The sequence below is a fragment of the Malaclemys terrapin genome, chromosome 9 (assembly GCF_027887155.1).
Source record: "Malaclemys terrapin pileata isolate rMalTer1 chromosome 9, rMalTer1.hap1, whole genome shotgun sequence".
Lineage (NCBI taxonomy): Eukaryota > Metazoa > Chordata > Testudines > Emydidae > Malaclemys > Malaclemys terrapin.
Genome location: NC_071513.1, coordinates 73,488,439 through 73,502,540, shown reverse-complemented (window position 1 = coordinate 73,502,540; position 14,102 = coordinate 73,488,439). Strand labels below are relative to the sequence as shown.

Sequence of the window (14,102 nt, the reverse complement as noted above, 5' to 3'; positions counted from 1 at the left end):
GTGACAGGCTAGTTCGAGGTATTTTTGCTGAGGCATTGGTGGAAGAGATCACGCTTATTGGATCCTTGAGTGTCTCTGGGCTGATTTTCTGTTTGCATCATTTTGGAGATAAATCCAACTGGAAATTATAGAGGAATCTTTCTGTTAGCAACTGCAGGAAAGGTCCTTGCAAGACTTCTCCTGAACCATCGTCTTGCTCTTGCCAAAGACATTCTTCCTAAATCTCAGTGTGGGTTTAGACCATCTAGAGGCACTAATGACACTACTCGCCAGCTGCAGGAAAAATGCAGAGAACACCACAGACCACTATACATGGCGTTCACTGACCCGACAGAAGCCTTTGACTCCATTAACAGGAAAGCGTTGTGGAAAATCCTTCTGATGTATGGTTGTCCACTGAAATTTGTCACCATTCTTCATCTCCTTCACGATGACATACAAGCAGTGATCCTCCATAATGGGTCTACTATGGCTCCTTATAAGGTTAAGACGGGTGTCAATCAGGGCTATGTCATTACCCCCCCCCCCACGCTTCTCCCTGTTCCTTGCTACGATGCTTTATTTGATCACAGATAAGATCCTGGTAGGAGTGCAGCTAATCTACCAAATGGATTGCAAGCTGTTCAACCTTAGCTGCTTCCAATCCAGAATTAAAACATCGCTGACTTCAGTCATCGAGCTTCAGTATGCTGATGACACTGTAGTGTGTGTTCACTCAGAAATAGATCTTCAGGTGATCATCAACATCTTCGCTGAAGCATATCAGAAAATGGGACTGATGCTTAACATCCAGAAGACAAAGGTCCTCCATCAGCAAGCTCCTGGTGCACAACTCCCAGCACCAGCAATACAGATCCACAATAACCCTCTAAAGAATGTTGCGCACTTTCCATATCTTGGAAGCCACCTTTCACAGACAGTTGATATTGATGAAGAAATCCAATACCGGCTCAAATGTGCAAGCCGAACTTTTGGTCATCTGAGAAAGAGGGTGTTTCAAGATTGCAACATCAGAACCAAAACCAAATTCATGGTCTATAAAGCTGTTGTGATCTCCACCCTACTAAGCTGAAATGTGGACAACATACAGGAGACATCGTAAGGCATGGGAAAAGTATCAATGCTGTATGCATAAGATTCTCCAAATCAAATGGGATAACAGACACTCTAACATGAGCGTTCTCTCACAAGCCAATATTACAAGCATCCAGGTGATGGTTATTTATCATCAACTTCGCTGGGAAAACTATGTTGTCCAGATGCCTGATTTAGACTGCCAAAAACAAGTCTACTCTCAATTCAACCAAGGCAAATGCACCAGAGGAGGGCAGAAAAAATGCTATAGGGACATCCTCAAGGATAATATGAGGAAATGCAATATTGACATCAACTTGAGGAACACATAACCCAGGACTGACAACAATGGAGGAACTGCTTGAGGCAGAGAACTCAGCACTTTGAGAATCAGATGCAACTACGTGTAACAGAAAAATGGAAGCAACAGAAAGACTGTGCTATGGCCCGAACCAATATCCCAGGTTCACCTGCCCTGCTCAGAAACACGTCTGCAATGTGGCAGAGTCTGCGGCTCCAGAATAGGCCTTACAAGCCATCAGCAGCCCCACAGATCATTTGAAATGGACAATCCATGAAAGACAATCATCCTCGACTTCAAGAGATTCACGCTGATGAGTGCAGGGTAGATTCACACCCCAATTTGCCACAAACTAAACGTTCCTGGAGAGAAAAACTCAGAGACCCAGAGCTCGGAACACTGACCCAGTTCTAATCAGACCCAGGGGATGTGGGATCCAGCAATTGTGTTCACCACAGAAGACTGCTGTCTGTCCAGAGAAGAACACTGAGCCAGGTTGTGAGCATGTAGCCTCAGAGACTAATCCTTAATCAGAGAGGAGTTGTACTCCCTTTCTAACAGTCTCAGAATACTGCCTCCTTTCTTACTGAAACAGAATCTGCATCTCTACCAAGACTGATCAGCATATATATAGAAATCAGGCTCATGGTATGAAGTTTGGTGGGGGGTACTCTTCCCTGGATGCACATTCTTTCATCTAGGGAAGAACCTTAAAGACGCTGCAACGCAAAGCATATGATTAGCTCTCTATTTAGTTGTCAGAGAGAGAATTGGGCCAGCATGTGGCCCAATAGTTAATACACCATACTCTAAGAAACAGCAACTGGATTATGGGCAAGGGCAAGCCCCTATCCCCACTAAATTAAAAAGCCTGCCAGGGCAGGAGGCCACTCCTCCTCCACAGTAAACTGGCTTATGCCCCAGTTCCACAGGGGACTGTCTCAAATGTGTGTATGGATGAAAGTGTGTAGAGGCAATGACACAACCCTGATTGATGTATGGATGAAAGAAACTAAATATTCCCCACCCCTACCAGTCAAAAAAGCAAACAAAAAGGGTAATTTTTTTATTTGTTGGTTTTAGCCCACTCATTTGAAGACCAAGAGCTAGTCCAACTCCTGCTCATGGCATGTGTGGAATTATTCCAGCTGGAGGAACTCTCATGGACTAAGCATCTCTCAATGAGAAGCGAGATGGTTCCAAAAATTCAAGAGTTGCAGAGCCACTGGAAGGTGGGAAATGTATTTACACACGGTCTTTACACTGGACAGTTCCACAACTCCTTGACCATGAAGCTGAAGTGTGTTTCATTTGGCTTCTACAACAATAAATCTGGATTTGCCCCTGGATTAATTGGCCTGACATACAATTGATAGGTGGACTTTCCGGGACTAACGCAGCTTGGAAGACTTAATATTTAAGATGAACATTTATTGAATACCACAGGAGTATCATGAATCAGGGCTTCCAATCCTCATTGACACTCAGATACCCATTGCTTATCAATGTAATTGTAAAATTGAATATAGATAGTGTAAAATGTAATAATCATACAACAGTATAAACCAAGGTTTGAGATACAGAAAAGTTTTCCAAAACTGAACTATACTTCATACTCACATTCAATAAACATTTTCTATCTTTACCGGATTATTTTAAGATACTGTATACATTAGGCCATGATCTTTTACATTTTATTTTTCATTTATAAACACAATACCATGAAAGTTTGAGTATAAATGCATCACATCATCTTCTGTAGCACAAATTCTTCATAGTGAATGTGCTCTGAACCCATATATTTGGCCTTTATTATGTCCAAAGTGATTCAGAATCAAATACAGTATTGTACATTTAAGACAGTTCAATGGCTAGTTGCGTGTAACTCCAACTAAAAAGGTTCTGATTGGACCTACTGTCCTACTGTTTTCTTCTGTGTATGTATTACAGCCATTCACTGTTGCAGAACTATTTTGGATCAGACTTTTATTCTCCCTCATGCTATGTTTAGACTATTGCAAATATTCCTAGCTTTTCTGTTGCAGTGTATTTTTTGCATATACTGTACTAATATATGAAAGTTATTTGGACGAAGAAATGTTATCTACATTTTTTGAACCTGCCTAAATCTGGAGTTTCCTTTGCATTCCACGCTTCTATATATTTTTCTCCAGTGCTCTTTTCTTGTTTTTGACAACTGTCACTCAAAGTATAACTTTTGGAGTCATACTCTGTATACTATTAACTTCATTCCCATCTGAGTCAATGAAATGTTGATTTTCCAAATGTTTAGAGCTTTCATTACACAAATACTCTTTTCTATCCTGTTGACTTGGGCTTTTGAATAGATGTTTCTTCTGGTGCATTCCAAGAGCAGCTGCTGTCTTGCAAATTTTGGGGCACTGAAGACAAGCATATCCTTTTCCATTGTGTTCATGTACATGTCTTTGCTCATGATTCCTTTTGGTAGAAAGATATAAAAAACTCTGTAAGCAGAATTGACAGTGGTAGCGTTTTTCTCCAGTATGTATTCTTTCATGTATTTTAAGCGTTTCATTTAAAGTGAATGCCTTACTACAATATTGACAGACAAAATCCTTGACACCCAAGTGAATACGTTCATGTTTCTGTAGGTTTCCTGGAACTGAAAAACACTTACCACAGGTTTTACAAGTATACGGCTTTTCTCCAGTATGACATCTCATATGCATTTTTAGTGTGGATGGGCTCTGGAACTGCTTTTGGCATAATTCACAAATATAAGGCTTTGAAGTAGGTACATGCCAATGTATAGGTTCCTGGATTTCTTCAGTGGAAGATTTCTCTCTCTCACAGAGCTCACAATGAAGATTAGGCATTTCTGTGTTTCCTTCTTTATTGATGCCCTTTTCTTCAGGAATTTTTCTAAGTGCATACTCTCTATTGCATGTATTTTCACTTTCACTACTGGAGTTCTTGTTTCCATGATTCTTCCTCCATTTGACTTTTCTAATTTTTCTTAGCTGTTTAGATTTCTTTTTGGGTTTGTAATTATAATAAGGTCTCCAAGGTTTGTCATTGGAATCCTGATCACTTACATCATCACACATTTCAGTCAGTTCCATACATTCTGATCTGCAAAGCCTAGCTGGGCTTCTTTCTTTTCTCTCTGTTTCAGTCTCCTGAGGCTGATTGTCCTGTTCAGATTCACATTTAGACCTTCTTCCTCTTTTATAAAACAGTTTGGAACCTAAAATATGTCTTTTTACAATAGCCTCATTCCCAATTTTTACTGTTATTTGACAAAGAGGAGCAACATTACTATCAGTTGATGTTCCAGGTAAGGCAGGCTTTGCAATGTAGGTTTCAGTTTTACTTGATTCTTGAACAGTATCTGTAGTCTTGTTAGATGAACCTCCAGATCCTGTAATATACTGTAACTCCTCGAGTGTTTCTCCTCTATTGTACAGAAGTGTTTTCTTTTTTTCTTTAATAGTTTTTGCTTTAGTAATGCCTTTGCCATAATTATCTGACCCATGTTTACAGTCATCTTTTATGGACTGAGTGGCTGTATTACTGGAGGATATTGTCTTACTGCTTCCCATAGAAGTGACTGCATTACTGTGCATTATTACTGATGAAACTCTACTACTGTGCATTATAACCGAGGGTGCTGAACTGCTATAGTTAATAACAGAGGTTGAATTTTCACTCACATTACTGAAAGACAGAACGGAGGAATCACATTCCTGAGAACCAGAACTAAGTTCATTTGCAGCTTGGGGCACTGATTTTTCTGCAGTAAAAAAGTCACTTTGTAGGTCAGAATTTAACATTCCTACTGCCCAAGGTGAAATATTCTGAATATTCATAGATGATGTTGCATCATTGCATGAAGATGTATTCAAGGAAATAGTGGTATTGTTTGTTAATATATTATTTTGAAAATTCAGCGAAGGTAGTTCAGAGCTGAGAGAATTCTGAATAATGCAGGTACCAGAAGTTGCTTCATTAACTTGGTTGCTTGCTTGTACATTTTCATACGAAGAATTCTGGTAGGACTTATAAGGTAGCCTTCTGCATTTCATAGGTAAAAGCCTATAAAGTTTGTAAGGATACATGCTAGGCTTTAAGCCTCCATTAGCTGTTTTTTTATTTACTGCAAGTCGATGGTCAATTGCATGGAAAGATTTCTGATGATTTTTTAGTATATAATAGGTCATGAAAGTCTCAAGGCAGAAAATGCACTGATAACGCCTTTCCCCTGTGTGCCAGATTTCATGTCTGGTACGATATTCAGCTAATGCAAACACTTTGTTGCAGTAATGGCAAGGATAAGTTCTTCTCCATGAATGCACATTTGCATGTCTTCGAAGGCTAGACAGTGTTACATAGCTACGTTTGCAAACAATGCATGTATATAATATCTGCCCATCAACAACTTTAACCAAATGATCTGTTTCTGGCAAGGTGCAGTTTGCACTGGAGTAATCAGTAATATTGTTTTCAGACAACAGAGGCTCTGTGTTTCCATGTGAGCTTCCATTTCTTTCATCAGTAGTAGTATAGTTATCTAACATTTTTTGTTCATTTCCACTCTGAACAGATATGCTGCCTGAACTCCTGCAGACTTGTTCATGATTCTCCAGTCTGTTAAGATTTGCAAATTGTTTGCTGCAGTATTTGCATATTAAAGGTTCCTGATGATTTGTGTGAAGCTGAAGATGGGTACTGAGTAAAGCTCTGTCATCAAATGATCTGGTACAACAGTTACATCTGTAAACAGGTGGAATAACTGTTGCTCTGGGTCCAGGGATGTTAGCAGATTTATTTTCCTCTTCTGTGGAAAAAAGTAAGTCTCCTGCCTTATCATGAGGGAAAGGAATAATCGCTTGATCTGTAACTGCTTCTTGTTGAACCTCTGTATTGGTTACTTTGGGGGCTGATATTTTTGCTATAGCCAAACCAGTACATTGGGATTTAAAGGCCATCTTTGGTGTACCACATGCTTGTTTTATTGGTTGAAATAGAGGTGTTGTCGGAAGAGTTTCATAATTGTCTTCACTCATTTTGTACAGAGGGCTGCTGTCATGTTCTAAAAAAGGAGTTTCTTGAAAAGCATCACCTCCAGAAGAAACTGCATAGGAGTGTTCAGCTAACGTACTGGCTGGCTCAGCATCTTTTCCAACATCATCCCTATCAAGGCCAATGTTGGTTGCTTTAATTGTCTCAGATACCTTTTTAAAACTTGCTCTCAAGTCAAGTGGAGAAAACAAATTGTTATTATTTTCAGTTTCAAAAATTGAAAAAGCATTTGTGATTCTTGGCCCGTTTGTGATAGCTGAATCTTCATGTCTTTTTTCATTTTTTTCTTCTTTGACCACCCCTTTTTCAGTTATACAAAATGCATATGGACAAGGGGAATTTGAAAAATTAATGTCTGTAAGATCTTCCAGAAATGATATTCCCAGTTTTTTCCCTGCAGCTGCAAGGTCTGTTACAGTCGCCTGTCTCTTAACAACTACTGTGGAACTGTAGATATAATTAAGTATTTCAGTAAACACTTCAGCCTTAAGATCGTCTAACTCCAGGACATGTCCGGAAATACAGATTGTATGACTCCAAAAAATATTTTTGAAATAAAGGCTTGAAGCTGCTAGTACATTACTGTGGGCTTTAAATTTGGTATCTTCCACAATTATAGTGACATCACATAAAATACCCCGAATGCGCTGTTCATTTAAAATGGAGAGTACCGTGTCACTATGAAAGTCATCCTTGAGATCCTTTGAATGGGACATGACTGTCATCTACAACAAAAAAAAGAGTTAACAGTTAAATTTGCTTTTAAAAGCTATTACAAAAATCAGCTCTGTAATTGGGGACTTTTTTCAGGTTTGTTTTGTTTTGTTTTAATTCAGGTAAAAAGGGAGGGTGAAGTTATGCAATAGCATTTTCAGGTAAAAAAACTTGGGTTTGATCCTGCAAACAATATTGATGGTAATAGGGCGACTTGTCAGGGAAGTAACCACAATTCTTACTAGTAAAAGTTTACAGAGTGAGGCCCTGTATTTCAGAATTAATTTTAAAGGGTCCCCTCTACCGCCCACTCAATTTTCATACAAAAGTTGACCCATTCTGTAGAAATGGGTAAATTATCCAAGGAGCTAAAAAAAATAACATTCATTTGTAACTCAAATGCATTTATATACATCATAAGTTATATATTCAAAGTATGTTCTGTCATAATGTTTCATTCAAGGTCTACACAAATCTTTAAATAATATTTACAAATAGATTAGGGATGGAGGAGCTCTGGCAGCTCCTCAGTGGCAGGGACAGGAGAACAAGCATCTCTCTTGTTCCTCAATAGCCAGATCAATTCTTTATATTTGCAGCCTGGCTGATATCCAGTATTTAAAATCAGAGCCTCCAGCCTTCTGAATGGCCAGAGGTGCAAGTGATGAAGTTTAGCCTGAATGAACAAAGAAACGGAACTCAACCCTAGAGATGGTCCCTCCAAGGTCAGGGTTGAGACATATTGATGTGGCAGTGTGAGGAAACTTGAACTGCTGCTACCCATATTGTATCTGTTCCATGGATAACAGAGGACTTAGAGCTCCAGGACTGTGTTTATCAGATAATCACATTTAACATTTGATCCCATTATAGAAAAATTAGAGGTTCCAAAAATTAAAAAGCTCCAATGACAAAATACTGTTTTAAAAACCAAATGATAAAACACATAAATCATGATTTTAACATCAACGGATGTTCTTTTATATAAGAATTCTTTTATATAATTCATTAAAATTAATATTTAAATTAGTCGTTGGGCTTTATTAGATAGAACCTCATTAATAATGTCTGGAAGTTTCATTGTGAATTACTGAATTTTGTGAATTAAAAATACAATAATAACAAAAATCCAGGGTAATGATAACAAAATGTATTTTGTTTATTTTGTCATTTGGGGTTTTTTTGTAATAGCAGTTCACAGTATCCTAATAACTATGCTTGACTTTTTTTTAATTATACCAATAATGAGAGTTCATTGCAATACTCTGCTGTTTAATGTTTGCTGAGTGATATTAAAATGCCTCCATTTTATTTTATTGAGGATTACAAAGTGTTCAGACTAGCAAGGCACTATTGTATAAAATTTCTTATATTTCACTTCAATAAGAAGGAAGGATGCCAAGATTCTCAGAATGAAACAGTATATTAATGGAAATAAAATAAGGAAAAGAGAAAACAGTTAATGGGTGGAATTGACTGAATATATGCTGCAGAAATCTCTCTGATTTTTACCAAATACTGGGTTCTGTTCAAATTTAGACCTGTTCTGCAGCATAACATGAATCCCCTTCTTTTTTCTTCCTACTTTGAGCTCTGCTTTCAAGTCATCAGAGTAAGAAGTAACAGTTCCATATTCAGTTAGCAATCACCAGAACCAAAGATCTGCAGGACTACTAATCAGGGCTGGCCCACAACATTTTGGCACCTGAGGCAGGGAAATCAAATGATGCCCCCATACCCCCTCGCTTCGGCCAAAATTTTGAAAGGTCTCAATTCTGCCTTCTTCCTGTTATACTCCTCTCATGGTACTGCTCTGCTACCTACCCCAATAAAGGAGAACTAACAACTTAAAATGCCTTGTTCAAAAATTTTAAGTAACACTTAACAGTGGTTCCCAAACTTTAACAACCTGAGAACCCCTTTAACTAAAATGTCAAGTCTCGCGAACCCCCTCCTAAAAATGAATATTTCCAGGGATTTTCTCCTTTACCCGAGTATAAATTATAAAAGCAGTGATCTTGGAAATATAAAATTTGTTTTTATGACATGCTTATTACTCACTATTGATTATTAATTACTATTTATCATTACAGTATTTTTATTACATTATAAAAACGGCAACACTCTTCCAAGATCTCACTTTCGTAGCTTGTATCACTTTGAATAAGCCTATTATAAGACAAGTCTCCTATGTTTCATCAAGGAGTATCAGATGTGACACAGCATGAAGGTATTTAAGAAGCCAACTCAAAGAGTTCCTCCTACACAAGCATTCAGGTCTTGAGCAGTCCAGGCAAGCAACGCACATTACAACAAAGCTTAAACTTGTTCATAATAATTTTAAAAACAATACTAGCTGCCTATTTAATTTAAAAATCATCAAAAATATCCACCTCCCTTTCCATTTCTTATAAGGAGTCTTGAAGTTTAAATCTCCTTAGTGTGATATGCTTGCTTTGATCTGCTTAGCTGTTGGAAGTCCAGGGGCTCCAGGCTGCTGGCCCCGTGCTGCCTGGAGACCTTAGCCACAGCTCTTTCTGCCATTAGGGAATTTTTTCCTGAGAACCCTTGTAACATTTCATGAACCCCCAGGAGTTCACGAACCCCAGTTAGGGAACCACTGTTCTACACTCTGGGTCCTAGTGGTGCCCCCCCCACAGTCTGGCACCTGAGGCGGCCGCCTCAGTTCGCCTCATGGTAAGGCCAGCCCTGCTACTAATTTATGACACTTCATTAGTTTAAACTACAACGGATCCAAAAGAGAATGACTAAATATGGACACTTTTATGATTTGTAATCAGGGTCAAATTATACCACTATGTGGTGGGTGAGCCAGTACTGTTTTCTGCAGCAACTTGTGTGCTAAATGTAAGCTTTCAGTTTAAAAAATTTAAGCCACTAGCCCTATCATCACAAAGATTATCTCCAAAAATCAAATATATATCAATAGAGTGATGTCTTCTGGAATCTATGGCCAGCCTAAAACAAAAGTTCTGAAAGAGGTGTGAATTACCTCATTCCTCTCACTGCAGCGTTAGCTCTGAACTCTAATGACAATTTAAAAAAGGGAACTTTAATTACTTCACTGCTAATCAAAGCAGATAAGAAAGACAATCCATATTATGACAACATGCACAATATATTGAGAGAGACGTCTTATTTAGGTATCACAAGTGGAACTTGAGAATAAAATCACTTATTTTTACAATCTGGCTCGGGGCTCCTGTTTGTAATAGGGAACTTTTAGCTATTCGATGCACAAAAGTTGTGCATAGTTGAGAATTTAAAATGCACAGAACACAAGAAATTCAAAGTTATGGTTCACATAGCAAATAATATACAGACGCTCCCCGAGTTACGTAAACCCGACCTACGCAAATCCGAGTTTATGGAAAAAGTTCCGTAAGCTAGATATAGGAGTTTGGGGTTTTGGGGGTTTTTTTGCGCAATGGTTGGAGATACGTTTTCAACTTTCGCAAAATTCGAGTTACGCAAGGCGTTCCGGAACGGAACGCTTGTGTAAGTTGGGGAGTGTCTGTATGTAATGAATCAAAGTTACAGAAATGAATTCAGTAGTATATACTGTGAGATAAAATACTACATATGCACATAAGCAGGGTATTGAGCAACAGTGCCCTAAGAAAGTCAAATTGATTGTGGCTGGCCCAGATCCTCAGCTGGTGAAAGATGGAAGTCAACGGTGAGATGCTCACTTGTACAAGCTGAGAATCTAAATCACACCATCATGCATATATTTTTTAAATAATGTTGCATTATGTAGTTTTTTCATTAAATTTGCATAGGTTATAAGAAGAGATATTAAACGTTAATTCACTTTAATTAGAATACTGACCTGAAATTTATTTTAGTTTAAGACTGCTATCTCTTTTGGTCCACTATCTGAAAACCCAGACATAATTAGTTTCTAGTACATGAGACTATCTTCTACATAAAGAGTACTGATAAAAATATGTTTCTTCAGCCAAGCAGCCACAATCCCATAGAGATACTGTATTAACAATTATTTTTTCATAGACAGTGGCTGACAATACATCAGACTTGCTTATGTGATATGATATTAGAAACACAAGCATTAGATGTCAAAAATAAGATCTCACAAAAGAAGCTATTGAATTACTTTCTGTGTAAGAAAAAAAATACTGTCAACTCTACCTCCCAGTGACCAAGGCAAGAGAAGCTTGCCAGTATTTTTTTTAAATCATTCTTTGTAATAGCATAGTTAGTGTTAATCTGAAAGGACAGATCATCTGACACTGTTGCTAAGTACATCAGATGGCTATTTCTACACTAAAATTAATTTATACACAAAGCCCATAATAAGTGAACTGAAATGTTCATAATAGAAAGATTGGCTGATTCTTCAGCCAGTTACTTCAGCATACCATCTTTAGGGGAAAATACTCGTGATTTAGACTTGTACCTGCATGCACTCAGATTACAAGCCTTTGTAGTCTCTGAATCATGGATGTTGCACTCTGCTTAGTACAATACCTTTTTGCATAGCTTCTTTGGAGAAAGCAGAAGTTATGATTTGTTATCTGGGTATTAATCTTGTACTATACTCTACACCATCTGAAAAACTACATGAAAAAACTCCAATATGGAGCAAGCTGTTTTTCACATATAATACTTTTTGCTTTCTTTTGTTTTGGCTGGTACAATTCCAAAAGAGTTTGCCTGCATAGGCGCTGACTCCGTGGGTGCTCTGGGGCTGGAGCACTCACGGGGAAAAAAAACAGTGGGTGCTCAGCACCCACTGGCAACACTGCAGATCAGCTCCTTCCCTTCCTCCCCAACCCTCCCACACACCTACGGGCCCTGCTGATCAGCTCCACCCTCTCTCTCCCAGCGCCTCCCGCGGATCAGCGGTTCAGGAGGCACTGGGTGCAGTGGAAGGAGCAGGGGCAGGAAGAAGCGAGTGGGAGGAGATGGAACAGTGATCGGGGATCAATTTATCGTGTCTACACTACACGTGATAAATTGATCCCCGATAGATCGATTGCTACCCGCCGATCCCTTACTGAGTGATCAGAGAGATTGAAGTGTTCTCCTACTGGTTTTTGAATGTTATGATTCCTGATGTCAGAATGGAGGTTGTTCTGAAATGATCATAGTTAAACAAAATGTTATGGTTGTTCTTTCAAAAGTTTACAATGAACATTGACTTAATATAGCTTTGGAACTTAACTATGCATAAGAAAAATGCTGTTTTCAACCATCTTAATTTAAATGAAACAAGCACAGAAACAGTTTCTTTGTCAATCTTTTTTTAAACTTTCCCTTTACTTTTTTAGTAGTTTACATATAACACAGTACTGTACTGTATTTGCCTCCCCCCTCCACCCCGCTGTTGTCTGATGTACTTTGGTTCCAAATTAGGTGTGTAGTGGACCAGTCAGTTCGTAACTCTGGTGTTCGTAACTCTGAGGTTCTACTGTAGTTAGGTTGTTCACCTCCACTATTTCTATTGGGAGGCTATTCCAGAACCTCACTCCTCTGATCATTAGAAACTTTCTTCTAGTTTCCAGCCTAAATTTATACATGGCCAGTTTATACCCATTTGTTGTGCCAGACTGTCCTTTAGATTAGATTAAATAGCTCTTCTCCCTCCCTGGTGTTTATCTGCTTGATGTATTTATAGAGCAATATCTGTTCTCAGCCAAGCTCTCTAGTCTCCTCTCATAAAATAGGCTCTTCATTCCCTGATCATCCTGGTAGCCCTTTTTGGCACCTGTTCCAGTTTGAATTAATCTTTCTTCAACATGAGCGACTGGAACTGTGCACAGCATTCCAGATGAGGTCTGATCAATGCCTTCTACAATGGCATTAGTACTTCCCTATCTCTACTAGAAATACCCTGCCTGATACACCTAAGATTGCATTTGACTTTCTTACATCTGCATTACATTGTTGGCTCATAGTCATCCTGTGATTGACGAATACACCCTGGTCTTCCTCCTCCATCATTTCCAACATAATAACTCCAGTTTATAGCAGAAATTTTTATTAGTTCCTCAGTGCAAGACAATGCACTTTGTACTCTTAAATATAATCCCATTTCTATTATTCCAGCCAAGCCTGAGTGGTACGGTGGCCACAATGTACCAGGTCCCAATGCCATTCACTCAGTTTGGCCCCACAGCCGTCCCATCATGACAGAGGTTAAGTGAGGCCAAATCTGAATGGGCAGTGGGGCAGCCAGTGCTGCTCCTTCTCAACTGCCAGTGGTACGCACTGAGTGTAACGTGTGTATGGTCGCAGGTGCCATTGCATGTAGGAAGTTATTACCCTATCCTCTACAGAGGAGTAAAGCTGTTGACACAGTTTCATAAACATTTCTCACACATCAAGGACCTTAAGCACAATGTTCAATAAGACAAAAATTATTGGGTTGCCAATTTTGGCAGCAAATGAAGATCAGTCCAGGCTGATACTTTTACCTGGAAACGGTGACCATCACTATAAATAATCTCAATATTAAAGATAAATAGAAAGACTGAAAATTGTGAAATATAAGTACAAATCTGACTAATCATACTTCAGGGAAGTATAGATAATTATATAATAACATACCACACCACATGCACCTTATGGGTGTGTGTGTTTGAAGATGTGGACTGGTTGTAAAGCGAAGAAGCTATTGGTGACCCGTCATCATTTTGAACTTTCTCTATATCCTAATAAAGAGGAGAGGATACAAGTTGATAAAGTACAAGTAGGAACTGAAGAGAAACGTCAAAAGAAAAAGAGTCCCATTCAATTACATCACATGAAGGCAGACAACTAAAAAGTGACACATTTTATAAGTGCTTGTATATAAATGCTAGAACTCTAAATACTAAAATGGGTGAACTTGAGTGCCGATATTAAAATGTGGATACTGATATAATAGGTATCACAGAAACTTGGTGGAATGATGATAATCCAT

The 14,102-nt window shown here is 38.6% G+C and overlaps 1 protein-coding gene across 1 annotated transcript in view; it reads right to left on the bottom strand.

Moving 5' to 3' along the window:
• Positions 1 to 2,789: 2,789 nt before the first annotated feature.
• The window catches only part of ZBTB38 (zinc finger and BTB domain containing 38), a 33,390-nt gene continuing 22,077 nt past the window's right edge, over positions 2,790 to 14,102 (bottom strand). Inside the window, exon 3 of the mRNA XM_054038765.1 lies at positions 2,790 to 7,164. Within this exon, the coding sequence (XP_053894740.1) occupies positions 3,580 to 7,164 (3,585 nt within the window). The 3' untranslated portion in view covers positions 2,790 to 3,579. The remainder of the gene's footprint in view (positions 7,165 to 14,102) is intronic.